This window comes from Rhinopithecus bieti, unplaced genomic scaffold, assembly GCF_001698545.2.
Source record: "Rhinopithecus bieti isolate Rb0 unplaced genomic scaffold, ASM169854v2 scaffold_51907, whole genome shotgun sequence".
In the NCBI taxonomy this organism is placed as follows: Eukaryota; Metazoa; Chordata; class Mammalia; order Primates; family Cercopithecidae; genus Rhinopithecus; species Rhinopithecus bieti.
Window position 1 is genome coordinate 79,254 of NW_016820817.1, and position 17,765 is coordinate 97,018.

The 17,765-nt window shown below is 38.4% G+C and overlaps 1 protein-coding gene across 1 annotated transcript in view; it reads left to right on the forward strand.

Moving 5' to 3' along the window:
• Positions 1-17,765, forward strand: part of CHST9 (carbohydrate sulfotransferase 9) — a 156,970-nt gene that overhangs the window by 32,271 nt on the left and 106,934 nt on the right. Inside the window, exon 3 of the mRNA XM_017859971.1 lies at positions 1,195-1,236. Within this exon, the coding sequence (XP_017715460.1) occupies positions 1,206-1,236 (31 nt within the window). The 5' untranslated portion in view covers positions 1,195-1,205. The remainder of the gene's footprint in view (positions 1-1,194; positions 1,237-17,765) is intronic.

Consider the following 17,765-nt stretch of genomic DNA (forward strand, 5'->3'; position numbering starts at 1 on the left):
ATATTAATATATAAGATATAAGTAAATGTATTATATAATATATATTTCATTTATATATTATATAAAATATATATTCATTATAATATTATATAAATATATATTTCATTATATAAGTTTATAAAAATATATATCTTCATTATATAGTTATGATAAAATATATATTTCATTATAGTATTATATAAAATATATGATTTCATTATACTATTTATAAAAAATATGGTAGACATAAGTATAGCTATGTTATATGTTGTATTAATTAAATATATTATATATATATATGTTTTTTAAGGAAAGAAATGGAACCATGTAACCCAAAAGCCAAAACTAAGTAGTCATATAATTACATTCTTACTGCTCTGTAAGATTCTTCTCAGAAGGAGCTGAGGCTCTCCTCTCCCCATAGGTGACTGAGCAAGAAGAAATATACTATGTTACAATAGGCCAACTTCATGTGGCAGAAAGAGGCCCTTTGTAATCACCATGAAAAATCACTGGTTCAAGGAAAACCTTAAGATTTTCTTTCTTACAGCTGTTTACTACAGAATAAACTATCATTAGTTCTGGATAATTTAAATATCCATGGGTTGCTTGCCTCAGAGCCGTCTTCTTTTGTCCTAGCTTTCAGTTCATTTACTCTTCCAAGCTTCCCAAACTAAAGCATCCAATAGTGGACCACTAATACTCAATGCCAGGAGCTGCACATGACATCTCTATCTCAGTTTCACCTGAAGACATCGAGCCCAAGTACTCAATTTTGCACAACGATTTTATTAATAAGTGAAAATATTATTGTATATTAGCACATTGATCTGTGATGGGGTGGAATGCTGAGAATCAAAGGAAATTGTCTTCATTGTGATGGTCGTTTTCCAATGCTCCCCAGCCCCCAGTCCCTAGCTCCATTTCCCTGCCACAGAGAGCACAGGCTTAAAGCCCAGAGCACAGGCTTAAAGCCCAAACTTTTCCCTAGCAAATTTTCATGGTAATGCCAGGTTTCCTAATAAGTGACACCAAGCTTAATCAGGCCAGAAACACAGAGGATGACACATTTTATTTCATGACCCTCTCCCTTCCCATGATTTTCCTTGTTACAAATAAAATATTAGAGACTTTGAGGCATCTTTGTGTAGAAAGTTTTATAAATGTCTTTGGATGTGATGGTAATATATGAATTTCTTTCCTCTTCTTTTTCAGGATGGGGACCAATGAAATACTTACAGCCTGTACCCAGAATCAGTGAGTAACTTCCTCATAATGTTTGAGTCTTGGGTAGTTATAGGTAAGCAGAGCAACAACTAGAATATCTGAAAGCCTCAGAGTGTTGCTGTTAAGCACGTGTTCTGGTGATGATAGCCATCCCTAGAAAGCACAGCCTAGGCGGCATTGTTGGAGGCATAAAGTCTTGGAGGGTAGGGAGAAAAGCAAGCAAACCATGACCCTTGTCCTCAAGGGATTTACAAAGGAAACTAAAGGCTCTGAAGACTGATTTCAGTTATACATAGGTTGGTGTTTACCTTATTTGAAAAAGTTTACATACTTTTTAATTTTTCTTTTAAAAGTATTTAACACTTTCCTGGCAAATTGCACTATAGTCTATTTTTTTTAAATGTCTTCCTCTATGAATAGAGTAAAACCTCATTAATTCAGATATTGCCAATACACAATTCTTGACAATTTGATCTAGACTAAGCTGAAATTTAGCTTTGAATTGTCTGCAAGGAATGGATTTGCTAAGTGAAATGGAATATTTGTAACCCACGTAAAAAGAATACATTGTTTTCATGGCCTTAGCATACAGTGGTCTTTAGGCAAAAAGATTCAGCTGTAAAATGAGGATTATTAAGGTCATGAAGTAGATGTCCCCTTAGACTTTATTAGCAGGTAATAGTATTGAAAGTAATAAAACAATGTTGCTTTCAGTAAATTCTGACTTCCATAATTCAGGCTAGATCTTCCTCTCCTCCTTTCCATACTAATTATTGTAATCTAATGAGGTTTACTATTGTGTAATATGTGGATGAAAGCATTTAGTAAGAGAAGATTATCAATTCCTATTATCTTAAAAGTTTATAAATATAAATTCTAATTTTGGGATGCATGTCTGTAATGTTGATCACCTAGATGACAGTAGTGTATTTACAAGAAAAATAATGTATTATTCCATTTTCTGTTTCATGATCTCACATGGCAGATAAAATTTTTTTTTTCATTTAAACCTCAGCATTTTTGCAAAGCAAGCAAGTCAGATTCCTGGGGCAATAGCAAAGATTTGAGGTGAGGGAAAAAAACAAAATCAGGCCATGCCCTCCTAGGGGTATGTTGAAACATTGGAGTAGTAACTGAATCACCATGCATCCATTTAGTCCTTTATTCGTTCAACAGACACTTAGCCAAGGGCCATGCTTATTGCATCAAGGGATATAGAGATAAATAAAATTCCCTTTTTGTCTTCATTGTACTGGTAGCCCATAAGTTGAGACAGAGATGGAGACAAATGATTTTCTCATATGATAAGCAATGCGTTATCCCAAGAAACAAAGTACTTTGGGAATGCACAGAATACACCATTAAATGTAACAGGAAGAGTTGGGGAAATATTCAGTCACAGTTATCATACTTGAACTGATTCTTAAAGAATGAATAGAATTTCTACCAGTAGAGAAAGGGAAGAACAGCATTTCATGCAGTACAAGCAAAAGCATGGAGACATCAAAGCACATGTACTACCCGAGTAAAACCACATATACTTAATTGTATAGAGCTGAGGGAATGTGGGAGTAGTGTATGGTCTATACATAAAAGTATATTACCAAGAAAAGATACCCTTTAAGTGGTCAAAAACAACAATTGGAGTTTAGAGAGAGAAAGATTTGAGAGTCAGTTGCATAGAGAGTTGAAATGTGAAGAAATGGAAATAAGTAAGATCATTCACGGGCACAGGAGAGAACTTTTAGGAACACAGAATAGAATCAACTTCTTCCTGAGACAGGAGAAAACGAAGAGCAGGGAAAAAACTAAGATAAGTTTGAAGATGGATATAAAGAAATTTGAGGGAGTTTATGCCTGAAAGCTTCCATTTTCTTGCCACTATACTGTGAATAAGCATGGGATGCAGAATAGGAGAACACAAGTTCGAAACTCAATTCAGCCACCCACGAACAACGCAACATGGGTAGGTCACATAACCCCTCTAAAACTTCCATTTTACCATCTGTGAAATGGAGATAATAATAACATGCAATTCATAGGTCAGAGAACTTCATAACACATGCGGAGGCACTTTATAAATTATAATGCACTTGGCCAGAACACATGCTGGGTGACCTCACTGAGCTCTTGTTTATGAAACAGGGACAAGCTGGGCATGGGCACATGTGCCTGTCATCCCAGCTACTCAGGAGGCTGAAGTAGGGGGATTGCTTGAGGCCAAGAGTTCAAGATTGTAGTGTGTGATGATTATTGTACCTGTAAACAGCCACTGCAGTCCACTCCGTGCAACACAGTGAGACCCTATCTCTAAAAAATCAAATAAAATAAGAATAACAGCACATAGCTTACATGGGTTACTAAGAGCATCAAAGATAAGGTATCCACCATGTGTGCTCTGTAGAAGGGAACTACTAGGTTACTGTCTTCTGTGAGTAAGAGCTTGTCTCTGGGGAAAGAGGAAAAAAATCTGCAATGGGGAAACAAGACAAGAAAGAGACATGGAAAAATATTTTTGAACAGAATTAAAAGCCTATCCTGAAAACATGAGTTTGCAGGTACAGCCACACCTATGTACTCTGGAGCAATCAAAATGAATGAGTTGATGGTCTAGAGCTGGGGTAGATCAAAGCAGGTATACTAGTGGCTGAGAGCAAGTGCCATCGAGGGGACAATTAGAAACGCTGGCCAATGCAGATCTCAGAAGTTTAGAGGCCCTGTTCTCTGGCCTCAGCATTTTGACAGAATGGCACCTTTCTATTCAGAGTCCTCAGCCTGTGATCCTATGACTTCTTGCTGTCAAGTAAGTGAGTGGCTTATGCAAAGGACTGAGCTGCCAGATGTCTCCAAGGTTATACGCTGTCACCATCAGCTAACCTCCATCCCTGATGCTACTGATCAGATTTAGGACAGTGGCTAGCCAGACCCCTGCCTGACCCTCCTACCTTCTCACCTCCCACCCTCGTCTCACATCCCAACTGCAGCCTATTCCCAGCCTCCCCTTCCACTTGAACTTTCATTCTTCCCTAGCACATAAGGTAGTAAAAAAGCTGTCCACCTCCTCTGAAATAGAAAGGTAAAGTTTCAGTCAACTATTAATAAAAAGGAGCCAGACTGCAAGCTACCTGCCCCTCACACGTTTAGCACCAAGTCTAAACCTCATTCCAGAATTTGCTGGTTGCAATAGGTAAGATTGCACTTCCTCCCATACTTGGAAGTGGGTTATCTCACCATCCACTAGGAAAATGTTCAGTGTCCTCTTAAAATGTTTAGTGAGCCTTGGGGACCCCAAGAGAGAGCTGCCAAGATCTATCTTGATAGTTACTAAACTTACCTCTGAGAGAGATTTGAATTGTTAGAGCTTTCATCCTCAATTTGCCAAATGGCAGTAATAAAGGAAATACAGGCTATATCTTGCACATTATTGACTCCTATTTTAATTAATGTAAGACACATTCCTCATTTGGGAGCATGGTTGATTCACTCAGCCAATGGTTATTCATTAAGGATATACCAAATGCAAGGTGCTAGCTCCTAGTCAAGATCTTTGGAGATAATGAATATAAACATCTCTCATGAATAATATTTGAAACATCCAGAAAAACCTATCCAATTAGACAAAATTCCAGGCTCCTGTGAAAAGGCAACTCCAAAGACTCATTAGGGGTTGAGGAACCCAGAGCATTTTCTTTTCTCTTCTCAGCCTTGGCTCCCAAAGCCCACTCTTCTGTGACTACCAACATAAATCACGTGAAATTCACCTCCAAGCGCCTTGCTTCCTGTCCATTTCTTTCAGTCCACTGTGGTAACCCGCTAATGTGGAGATTGCCCCATGACACATTAACACCCCCAACCCCACGGGTAGGCCTTCCCTACACAGCATGAACCACACTGAAGTGCAGCCCTGCCTTTCCCAGGGTGGGAAGCACCAAGTAATGTGTCTGCTAATATGGTTTCAGACAGGGTGCTCTCTCCCATTCCACAAACGCACATCAGTCCTTTCTCCAAGGTGCTCTAATCTCCTAGCGTCATGCCAGCCAGCCTACCACACCCCCGCCCAGTGCCCTCTTCAACTCCCATTTTTTTTCTGCCTGGTTTGTATGCAGTCTTCATTCTAGACCTGCTCAAGAAAGCAACTTATCTCTCATTAAACACAAATGCAAAGACAAACATCTATTCATTTTATTTCTTTGACCTTAATTACACCCTCCTCCTATTTCCTTCTGTAATCAACATGCCTCCCATTTCTGGGTTCTTTGTGTATGTTCTTTTTTACTCTTGTTTCTATCCTTTATATATCTCACAGATTTTAGTAACACTTGGAATACAGTCTTTTAGTTTATTTCTTAGAAGAACACAAGACTCACATCCATGCAGTGGCAAAGCCAACATTAGGGAGAGGTGTGCAGTGGCATGTCATTAACATGTTTTTCTCATTTTTTTTTTTTTTTTTTTTTTTTTGCCATGTAATGAAACAGTGTTCAATTTGGACCAGTTCTGTGAGTCCTTGACAGCAAGAATATAGCCCAGACTAGCATCTCCGATTTGGAGATCTTGATAAATTTCAAAGCAGAATCTAAAACTTGACTCTTCTGACTCTGACTCCTATATGTCCCTAGGCCTCCACTTACAGGGACTGAAAGAAAATACTTTTCCTCTATTTTGTAAGTGGAGAGTAATTCAAAATCATTTCTTATGGTCATTGAACTGAGAAATGTTCCTTGGAATTTCATGAAGAATATCTTGAGGCAGGGTTTATGTACCAGCAAAAGGATACACATATTCAAGGGTAATACCTTTTTACATATTGATAGCATACTCTCTCCCCAGAGTAGAGGGCTGCTTTTGTGCCAAACTGCAGTGCCGTGTGATTTTAAAGCTAGAGTTAATCCTCACAGGCTACTGAGGGTCCACAAACCAGCACTTGGTGCTCTAGAGCTTTGCATTTGGTAGTCATGTTCTCCTGGGCACGGGTCCTGAAATGGGCTATTGTTTACCTGTACTCGGTGTCTTTGTCCTCATTTGGCAAAGGGAGGGAGGTACATCCTATTCACAAGCGCTGCAGATTGCAGAGATACAGTTCCCAAACATATGTCAAGACTCCAGCCCCGCACAGGGCATGACTCAGGGTATTTTCTGGGGCACATATTGCTAGGCCCTCTGCACTCAGTTTCTCCAGGGAATGAGACAAATTGAGAAGAAGGTGCTAAGGTGTTAGAATCAAGGGTGGGGTTGTCATGAAGGATAGAGGGTAAAGAGGGCTGGTACCCATCTCATAAGTGTCGATATCTGGCAGGCCCACTCTCCTGCTCTCCTGCTTGCCTGGGGGCATGTTTCCCATTGTCAGCCTGAACATTCTTTTCTGTAAATCCAGGATTACCAAAGTTGGTAGGAAAGGATAGTTAGAGACTTTTCTGCAGCCTTCCTAAGCTTTTGTGAGAATTAAGCCTTACAAATCTTATAAGAATTGATGAACATGATGATATTTTTTAAAATTCAGTATAAATCTTCAGATTTGTAGCCTAACAATCTCAACTGAAAAGCCCTTATCCTGCTGGGGAAAGAAAAAGTACTGTTTGCCAGCCTTATCTACTGTCAGACCAAGCCTCAATTTTCCAACAGTTTGTACATTCTGCACACACTGGGGCTGTCCTTCTCACATGTATAAAAATAAACTGTGAAGTTGTTGGGTTGTTTTTTTTCCTTTTGTAAGGGAAAGGGCTGTATATGATTATTCTTGTATGAAAACAATTAGCAAAGAAAACGTGGCACCCTGCAGTTAATTTAGCTATTCTCTTAAATATTTTCCTGGTACCTGAATTACATGAACATAATATTTTAATAAGCTGGTCTGCAAGTATTTTTCTCCTTTTCATTGAGGTTTGGAGTAATCTAAAGGGTCAAGGTTTTCAATCTTTTTCTCTTGCATTAAAATGATCTGTCATTTCCATCGTGACAACACCCAAAAGTCAATTTTGGGGGCCTTGTTAAAGTGCCCCATAGAATAATTCAGTGGTGATGGAGATGGAGCTCTTCTCAAAGTGTAACTACTCCCCTTGCTGGCATAGTGTGGCAATGACATTCATCTCTGAAAATTTAATCTTGACTCTGGACAAGGCTTTTGGTTTCAGTTTTTGTGATTCTTCATGTTTTTGAACTTCACAATAAATTGAGGCTTAATCTAAGGAAACTGATACTTGATAAACTAAGTTGTTAAATTTATAAAATACCAGAATTCTAAAAATGTTTCACAATGCCTAGAAAGTAGGGAAATATTCCAAATAATGTTCAGTAATACAATTTTAAACAAAATAATAGAATCTCTTAATTTTAAAATGATGTATAATTTACAATAAAATGCACAAATCTTAAGTATCCTCTCAATCCAATAAGTTTTGAGAATTGTATACACCTGTATACCAGCCACCCAAAGTAAGGTATTGGATCTCACACCCTAAATAGTTTTCTCTTTGCCTTTTCTAGTCAATTCCAACTCAAAACCTCATCACCTACCTCCCTACCCTTCTTTTACCTTCTCCCTACTTCCCAGGAAACCACTTCCTATGTATTTCACCATAGTTTAGTTTGGCCTATTCTTGGACTTAATGTAAATGGAATCACACAGCATGTACTTTGCAAAGGCCCCTTTCACATGTCATATTTTTGAGAATGTTGCATGTATCAGTCATTCCTTCCTTTTTTATTGATGTGTGATATTCCACTGTATGACTACATTACAAATTACTTATCCATTATTTTGTTTTTGACATTTTGATTGTTTCTAGTTTGGGGCTGTTATGAATAGGACTGCTATGGACATTTTTGTCCTGTTTGTGTTTATGTTTGTGAATATGATGTTCTTTGACTTATAACGGGGTTATGGCCCAAGAAGCCCATTATAAGTCAAAAATAACATATGTTGAAAATGCATTTAATACCCCGATAAACTCATAATAATGTCAAAAAAATCATAAGTTGACCATTGTAAGTCCAGATGCTCCTTGACCTACAGTGGAGTTATGTCCCAATAAACTCATGGTAAAGTCAAAAATCCTAAGTTGAACCATCATAAATCAAGGACTGCATATATATGTTTTTATTCCTGTTGAATAAATACCAAGGAGTGAAATTGCTAGACCATAGGTAAATGTCAGTTGGGAGTCTGTAAGAAACTCCCAACCAGCAATGTTGAAAGTTCCACCTTCTCTTCATCTTCATCAACCGTGAGTGTGAAATGGTGTCACTTGTGGATTTAATATGCGTATCTCTGGTGGCAAGTGATGTTGATTATCTTTTTATGTACTTGTGCCTGTTTGTATATTTTCTTTTTACAAAATCCCTGCTCAAGTTTTTTTCTCATTTTTATTGGATTGTTTGTCATTGATTCTAGGAGTTTTTCATATATTCTGGCTGGCAGTCCTTTGTCAGACACATGTATTATGAATATTTTCCCAGTTTGTGTATTTGCCTATTTACTTTATTAAAAGTGCCTTTTGATGAGCAAAAAAATTTAATTTTCATAAAGAAAATAAATTATTTTCTCTATATGGCAAATAATTTTTAGTATCTTGTCTAAAAAATTTTACCCCAAGTTTGTGAAGGTATTCTGCTATAACTCAAAAAGTGGTGATAGCAACTTATAAAATTGGGAATAATATTAAGGAGAGTTTGCAGGTAGACAAAGAGGCATGTTTACAATGACTAAAACACATGGATGTCGCTACACTTTCATATTGTGATTAACCGTTAATTTTCCAATGTCTCCTTGGTTTATTCTCTTTTTTCTGAGAAATATAAAGTAGAAATAGAAATTTGAGTGTTCTGAAAATTGTCAGGCTTGAAGTACTAAAAAAAACTCAATGTGAGATTTGAATGTCCCATTTATGATAATGACTTTAGATAATGGTCTTTATATCACAAGTGATTTTATAGCATTATTCACTGTCTTTCAGCAAGGACTTCAGTTCCAGGGAGGCAGAACATACTATTTCTGTTCTTTATCCTTACCTTTGCAGTGAGAGGATGATGGTAAATTATCAAACTCTCCTAATAATATTATGTATTGCATACAGTGATTTAATACTGTAAATCAGTGTTTAAATAAAGTCTTTAATATCATACATGCATACTATATCTATCATCATAGATATGTACATACACACACACTAAAGAGAGATTGATGTAGGTATAGCTATGTAAAACACCTTCATCACCTTTATTAAGATAATGTTCTAACACGACCTAGAGCTTAGGAAAGCTCTAACACTATTTCCTTTGATTAGTGTTTGTTGACCCATATTGTGCTAGGCACTGGATATACAGTGGTGAGCAAACGACCAGGTACCTGACCTCTGGGAGCTTACCGTCTGAGGGCAGAGTTAATCAAGTAAACAAAGATACCGTTTTTGATTTTGTTAGATTCTCTGCAGGGAAGCAACAGAGTGCTGTAAAGACAGGAACAGGGGCCTGCCTGTGCAGGTGGCATCTAGTCACAGACTTGGATCAAGAGGGACCCAGCAACGTAACCAGTGGAGAAGAGCACTCTGTGCAGGAAAAGCAAAAAAGATGAAATCCTTAGGCAGGTAAGAACCACGTGTTCTAGGCCAAGGTAACAGGAGAGGAGAGAAACGGGTAGAGGTAGGAGAGAGGCAGTGGCGAGCATGCTGGTCATGCTCAGGGGTGATAGCAATGCAGACTACTCTGCCTTTCAGCAGCTTATAAGCCAAGCCACACTCCTTACAAAAGAAGCATGAAGTGTTTATGGCCACAATAAGCCCAGAATTAATACTTTTGTTTAGAGTGCCCAAAAAGCAACTTACATTTATAAGTGGTGGCTGATAGCCCATGGCCGGATTGAGCGGGTCAGAATTCTCCAGCCAGGAGGTCTATAGAAGGGTGAGGCAGAAAGGGGGATGCTCATCAAGGGGGTTTGAATGTAGGATCCACATCAGGTACATGTGCATGCATATAATTGAAGAAGTTTGTAGAGGGCCGCATGTCACATGATTAGGCGGAAGCAAAATCTTGAAATAATGTCCAGGACTTAGACTGAGACCTTCTGAGGGACCCAAATCTCACATACACCATCAATCTGAGGCAGGTAATATGGACCGCAGAGAAACAAGAAGCAGAGAACTCTACTAAAAAAGGGTTTTTAAGAATTCATAGAAATGATGCAGAGTGATAAAGGAAAAGAAGTTCTGAAACTATGTGTGGAATCCTCTACCCTTTGGTCAGTCTAGTCTATTGGAGTATAGGAACCCCTACATAACCCTCTCTGTGACTTTTGAATTTTTCAAGCCATTATTTCCTGCTATTAGGAAGTATGTACACATATGCTACCACGCATCCCTCCACAGAGTCGCCAGGAGGGACAGGGGTGGGTGTGACTGGAAGCTCCCAACAAGGCTGCAGATAGGCAAATGGATGAGCTGGGTGCAGAGTTTAAAGTCACTGTCCCCTCCTTGATTCCACGCCCTACACTGGCCAGGCAGCATCTGCCTTCCTCTTCTCAGGTCCATTCCCCTCACACTCTCCCAAGGATGCCCAGTGCCTGCACACACGCACGCGCGCGCACACACACACACACACACACAATCAACTGCCTCTCTGGTGATCATTTAATCTTGGGAAAATAAAAAGTATGTTTCTTTACACTGAAAAACTGGAGAAATGTGCCAGGATATCTAATCATGAGGCATGAAATTCTAGGTCGTTGAGCTTGCAGCACAGCCAGAATGCACCAGCTACAAGAATATCTTAGCAGGAAACTCTAGGAATTTTAATACTTTCTTTTTTGAGCTTTGGGATCACATTGGATATCTACAAATGACAATAAATCGTAATTTTAGGAAGAGGCTCAAATGGAAACAAGTATTCATGAAGTAAATCATTAACTTCATAGGTGGAGTCAAAAGACTAAAAATGTAGAAATGAATGAGTAAGGAACACAGGGCAGAGTCCTCAGTGACCCCCACTAGGGATTGATAAAGAAATAAGCAAAAAAGAGAAAATAGAAAAGAGAGAGACCCTAAAAGAATGACAAAAACTGGGAAAGCAAAAAAAAAAAAAAAAAAAGTATCACAGAAATAAAGGTCAAGAAAATGTCTAGAATGTGTTGTGAATACTGTTTACTACAATTGAGAAATCTACCAAATGTAAACCAGAAAATTCCCCTTTTCTAGGGGAATGTGTACACAGAAAATATTTTTCAATCACTGTTCAATTTAAATGTTTTTTTTTCAGGAAGTGGACTTTATTTCTTACATAAATCCTCCAGTTTTTGATTTGCTGCTTTCAAACTCTAGAAGTAAATCTGTAGTTAAGCTTGGCTGTTTAGTAATGGAGCGTTTGAGAGGCTCTTACAATATAAAATATATGTTTGTTGAGTTGGTTGCAAAAACATTCGTTTTAACAGATCTGTAATTCTTTAAAAGGTTTTCCATTCATTGTATTAGATATTTTTTCATACCTCCTGAGGCTAAATTCGGCTAGTTGATATCAACATGGAATTGGAACAGAGGAGCATAGAGCTAATTTACTCATTTGACTTTTAAATTAGTTTTGTGTGTGTGTGTGTGTGTGTTAACTAAAATTGAAATGTTTCGATTATGAGTAATGCCAAGATGAACTGGTATACTCCATTGACTTTAATGAAGTGCACATGTTCTTGTAGGCTTGTGAATGAGGGCCTGGTTGCAGAGTTCTTGAATCTTGTTATTTAATATTTGTTGCACTCACATATTTTATTTATGATAATACCACAATCATAGCTTTCTAATTTCCTTAATACAATTGAACTTAAATTTTATTTATCAAGTTTTCCAAAGGGTTAACGTTACCAAAGGTGTGCCCAATCTACTTTTGCATAAAAGAAAGAGTTGGTGATCAGTTTATTAAATCCAAATTAGCTTCCATTTTCTATGTGACTATTATTTGAAAGGCACTGTGTCAAGAGATTAATTTTCAAGGAATAAACAGATCATCTAGGAAATTCTAGGTAATTAGAACTTTAAAATGAAATTTGGGATTTTCAGTGACATAACCAAATGTGTATAATAAGTTAAATACAAAACAACACCTGCTGCTAATATATGCGAAAGAGAGAAGCAACTAAGAATATTCTCAATAATGATATTAATTGCACAGTACCTTGAGTAAGGCTCTTTGCTAATTTTTTTAAGTCAAGGAGTCCTTTCTTGAATTAAATCTTTAGAAGTTGTTAGAAGAGTAAAATATGCTCAGATACTCATAAGTGTATTTGAATTTCATGTCGTGGATCAGGGCCTTGGGCTCAAGCTTTGGGTTTCTTGTTTGTTTAATTATTTTTCCTAATTTTTTCATGCCAAATGAGTAATCAAATTATAAAAGAATATTTAAATTAACAACTGTTCACTCAATAGTAGAAAGATAAATGACATAATAATTCATGAATCTGCCACTGTTGTGTGTAAAGGGCTCTGAAATGGACAGTATATTCAGTATGCATAACATGTTCTGCAAATTAGCTATTGCTATTGCATGCACAGACTTGGCAAATATCATGCACCACAGAAGTTCATGGAATGAGAGACTATGGATACCACTTCACTTGTTGTTATCGGATACACTGCATGTGTCATGAAAGTCATAACTAGTTGAATCATATAATCCTTTACTTCATAAATGACAGAGTTTAAGTGGTCCTACCCAAGCTCATACACTAAATGAAAGAATTTGATGTGGAAGGCAGGAGTCCACTGTACTGGTTTGACAGAGGTATATGACAGAGGTAACACATATATACTACAGGGGTAGCCTAACATTTTGCAAGCTATTAAGCCACAGTATGTAAAATTAGATCCTATGTACAGTGTATTAAATTAGATATAATTTAATATCCAGTTTCATAGTTTACATTCATTGACAGATGACCACTAGCTATAATTTTTAGCTCCATGTCCAAAACTGTTGAGAATTAAATTTACTTATCAGTGTACCTTTTGTTTTATGTTGGACTCTGAACTTGGAAATATGTCACCTGGACTGGAGTTATAAGTTGACTACATCCTGTCCGTGTGAGTTGGGAAAACTTGATCTACTTTGCTGAACTGCAGGCATTTGTCTTTTTTGTTTGTTTGTTTGTTTATAGTTCCCATTTCCATGCCAAAATGCTCTGTAAACTGTAAAGAACTACAGTTAACCCTTGGAACAACATGGGTTTAAACTGTGTGGATCCACTGATATGTGAATTTTCCTCTGCCTCATCCACCCCTGAGATAGCAAGACCAACTCCTTCTCTTCCTCTCCTCCCTGGCCTATTCAATGTGAAGACAAGGATGAAGATCTTTATGAGGTCCACTTCCACTTAATGAATAGTGAACATATTTCTTCCTCCTTATGATTTTCTTTAAAATATTTTCTTTTCTCTAGCTTACTTTATTGCAAAAATACAGTATAAAACATATATAACATTAAAATATATGTTAATCAACTATGTTATCGGTAAGGCTTTTAATCTACAATAGGCTATCAGTAGTTAAATTCTGGGAGAGTCAAAAGTTATACTCAGATGTTTGATGGCACAGGAGGGTTGGCTCCCCCCTAAACCCTGTTTTGTTCAAGGGTCAACAGTACATAAATTATAATTAACAAATAGGAATGTACTTATGTATTTGTCAATTTATGGACTTGGCGACATACTACTGGCATCAGAGGCTGGGCAGATGCACGCCTCCCCTTCCCCCAGTATCCTGTAGAAAGGCTTGCATGGGCCGAAGCACAACTAGATACATGTGGGCCTGTGCACCAAAAGAGGAGGAACTTGCTTCCACATTGCAAAGGGCAAAGGCAAAGGTGGTCTTTACAGTAGAAGGCAAGCAATCTAAACTTCGTATCCAGTGTGCAGGGAATTGCCAGGAATCACAAGCAGCCAGCACCTGCTGGCCTTGTGGGAACTCTCCTGAAGAGGAGAAACTGGAAAGCAGAAGCTGTGAGTCTAGCTCATTGCCTGGCACTCTAGAGAGAAACCCAGCTCACTCACTGGTGTATTCCAGTCTCCTTGAGACTGAGAGTTTGGAACCTTTTTAAGTAAGATAAATAGATACAATAGACAGCTGAGCAATTCAAGTTCAAAGACTCCCTGAATTTACTTCTATTGTCTTCTTTTAAAAGATCTCCCCTTTTTTGGCTGGGCGCGGTGGCTCACGCCTGTAATCCCAGCACTTTGGGAGGCCAAGGTGGGCGGATCACAAGGTCAGGAGATCGAGACCATCCTGACCAACATGGTGAAACCCCGTCTCTACAAAAAATTAGCCGGGTGTGATGGCGGCGCCTGTAGTCCCAGCTGCTAGGGAGGCTGAGGCAGGAGAATGGCGGGAACCCCGGAGGCGGAGCTTGCAGTGAGCCGAGATCTCGCCACTGCACTCCAGCCTGGGTGACAGAGCCAGACTCCGTCTCAAAAAAAAAAAAAAATCTCCCCTTTTCAATTTCCACCCGTGTTCTGGGTGGCCACTCTAGTCTCCTGGTGGGATTTCCTCATTCTAGCAGCCTTCACTCTGCTAACCCTGACTTGGCCCCTCAACAAGTGATTTACTGCACAGTGCTGCTCTTGTCTGTTTTTTCCCAGCCTGAGAATGGCTCAAAGTTTTCTTCATGGGGCCCTGGCTCTCCTATTCTTCCTGGGTGGCATCCCTTACCTTCCACTCCTAGCGCTGCACTCGGGGCATTGGTGTGCCTGATTCTATGAACTGTTTGAAGCATGTCTGTTTACACCAATGAGCACTCTCTGCTCTGTTAAAATAATTCCTGCATTCACCAAGAGAAAATGCAAGCCACTTCAGTGGTGTTTTATTATAGGAATTTAAATAAATTAATGCATATGATTATAGGCTTGCTATTTTGTCATTCTTTTTTTACTTTATTACTACATTGTCCAGGCCAGACTTCCATGTCACTAATTACCCAAAAAGACCTGGAGATAAATCTTCCTGTGGCTTCAAGTCCTCGTTATTGTTTATCTCCATGCCAGGGCTTCTCAAGCTTGGCTGCATATCAGAAATCACCAGGGGCCTTTACAAAGTCTGAATACCTGGCCCCACCCCAAGAGCCCTGGCCTCAGCAGACCTGTCACTCCTCAGCCACGGCCTACCTGAAGCTGGTCTCCTGAGCGTATTCACTGCCTTATCTTCCCTTTCCCCACCCATCTGCCCTTGAGACAGCTCATGGCCATAATTCCTGCAAGTGGCTATAGCTTCTGCAGCTGGCATCCTGAGTCCCTTAGAAATGGTCCGAATCAAATATCAAGATGGGGCTTCCCATCATCCCTGGAGACATTTCTGCTGATGCCAAAATACACAGTAATGATAGGTACTAATTCTTGAGTATGATGAGAGATGGGAACTCTGTCTCATTCAATCCTCAGATCAACTCTATATCAAAGACATTATTTTCTTCATGTTGTATATGAGAAACCCAAGGTTCAGAGCAGTTTTGTTCCTCATCCACAGCCCCACAGGAAGTAGAGGAGGAGTTAGGATGCAAGTTCGAGGCTGTAGGGCTGCAGACCTCACATTCCTCCCTTCACACTTGCCCTGTCTCTGTCCTGGTGGAACATCAGATCACTTGAGTTGACTGTAAGACAACAACTCTCTTGATTTCACCCTGATAATTACTTCAAGTCATGTAACATTCATGTGTGGCCAGTGACTTACACTAGACAAGAACACAGGGTGAGGGGGCTGTTTTTTTTCATATGTCATTAAAATTATAATAGTCTAAAAGAAGGAAGTCGAAGTGAGGAAAAAAAAACATAGACCATGAGAGTGACCTCCCTTAAGTCCCCAGGGCTAAAAGTTAAGGATATGAGATCTCCCTTTTAGCTGTCAAGTATCATTTTGTGATCTTAAATAAATTTACTTTATATGAAAAAAAATGTATCTTCAGACATGTTATAAAGGAGAATGATTACTGAGTATGATAGAATTATATGTAATTAAAGAACCTAGTAGAATTAGAAATATTGCAGTCTAAGACTTAGAAGGCTTCACAGAAAGCTGAGCTTAGAGGGTTAGATATACGTGAAAACAATAAAACAAAAGTATTACCTTGTTACTTTTGCCGGTTTAATTTAGAAACTATGCCTTCTGGTTTTACCTCCAAGGCTCATGAAGTGTATATTTCTGATGCAACACTGAATAATTTACCATGGATATGATTCTACCAAAGGCAAAAGCAGAAGAAAAGAAAGTCATGAAGTGGATGAGAGGAAGGCTTCTTCACAGTTCAATAATGCGAAAGAACTCAGAAGCTTTGTTTCAGAAGATGTGGTTTTTATTTAAAGTGTTTGATGGCACCCTTTTCAACAGAGCTACAGAATAATAAAAGCTTATTTAATTTTCCACTTCATTACTGCCCAAAATACAGGACCAAGTGAAGGAATGCCTTCATAGATTGCATGCCATGTGTCAGAAATGTATTTCCATACTTACTGGCATTATTTCACCCACCTATCTATAATATTTTAATTCTGAACTGAAAGAAAGGAAATTATACTAAGACCCAGATCTTAGCCTGATGATGACTTGGCAAATTCCATTAATCCAAAGATCTGTGCTTATTTTTTTTAGTGAAGGATCATGAACAACGAATTCAAATTATCCAGCATTCATTAAGCAATAATGAGTGCAGAACACCATGCTAGAAAAATGAGCATGTAAATGCCTGGCCTTCTCCTAGGAAAGAGTTCTTTGTCATGTTCATAAAAACTCTAAGGTCATTATTTCACAGAATGGACGCCTCAGGACACACACTTAACCATTGTAGGTTTTGTCATCCATAAAATAGAGTGTAGTCCAGGCTAGAGAGGAGATGAAATTGTCTCTATGATCCTTTTCAACACTAAAGACTTGAGATTCCATGGCTGAATCAGAGTTACAGATTGTTACAAATTGCAAGAAAATATTTAAGCAGAATAAACAGGACCCCCTTTCTTCTTTAAGTCCTTGAAATATGTGCAAAAACCCTACCTGAAATATAGAGGTATATTTCTATATGCGTGGGAGAGAAGAGCACAGGACAAGAGAGCACTCGCAAGTGATTCCTTTGGTTTTCAATTCTGAGTTTCAGTATTTCTGACAAAGGAAAGGAAAAACAACAACAAAACAGAACCAAAAAACCAAGAACCTGCCACAATCCTGTCTCAAGATTGAAGGACCATTGAAGATTCAACTCTCCTGATGATGGCAGAAGAATGGAATGCCAATATTCCAGAATGCTTCCGGTGAGCCCAGCACTGTGCTAGGTGCTAAAGGAACCAAGGTAAGTAGGGAAAAGAAATCAATACAAGAGCACAGGGGGAGCATTTGAATGAACGACTGCCTCCTAGCCTAGCAAGGAACTCATTTAACACTTTTGCAATTAATTTTACTTTTCCAATTAAGGATTGTCAACTTAAAGAAACATCTGCTCAATACACACTGTTTCAAAGCCAAAAGATATATCAAGTGGTGGAGAACTACAAACTAAAAAAAGAACTACATTTAAATTGATGATTTTTTTTTTTTTTTTTTTTTTTTTTTTTT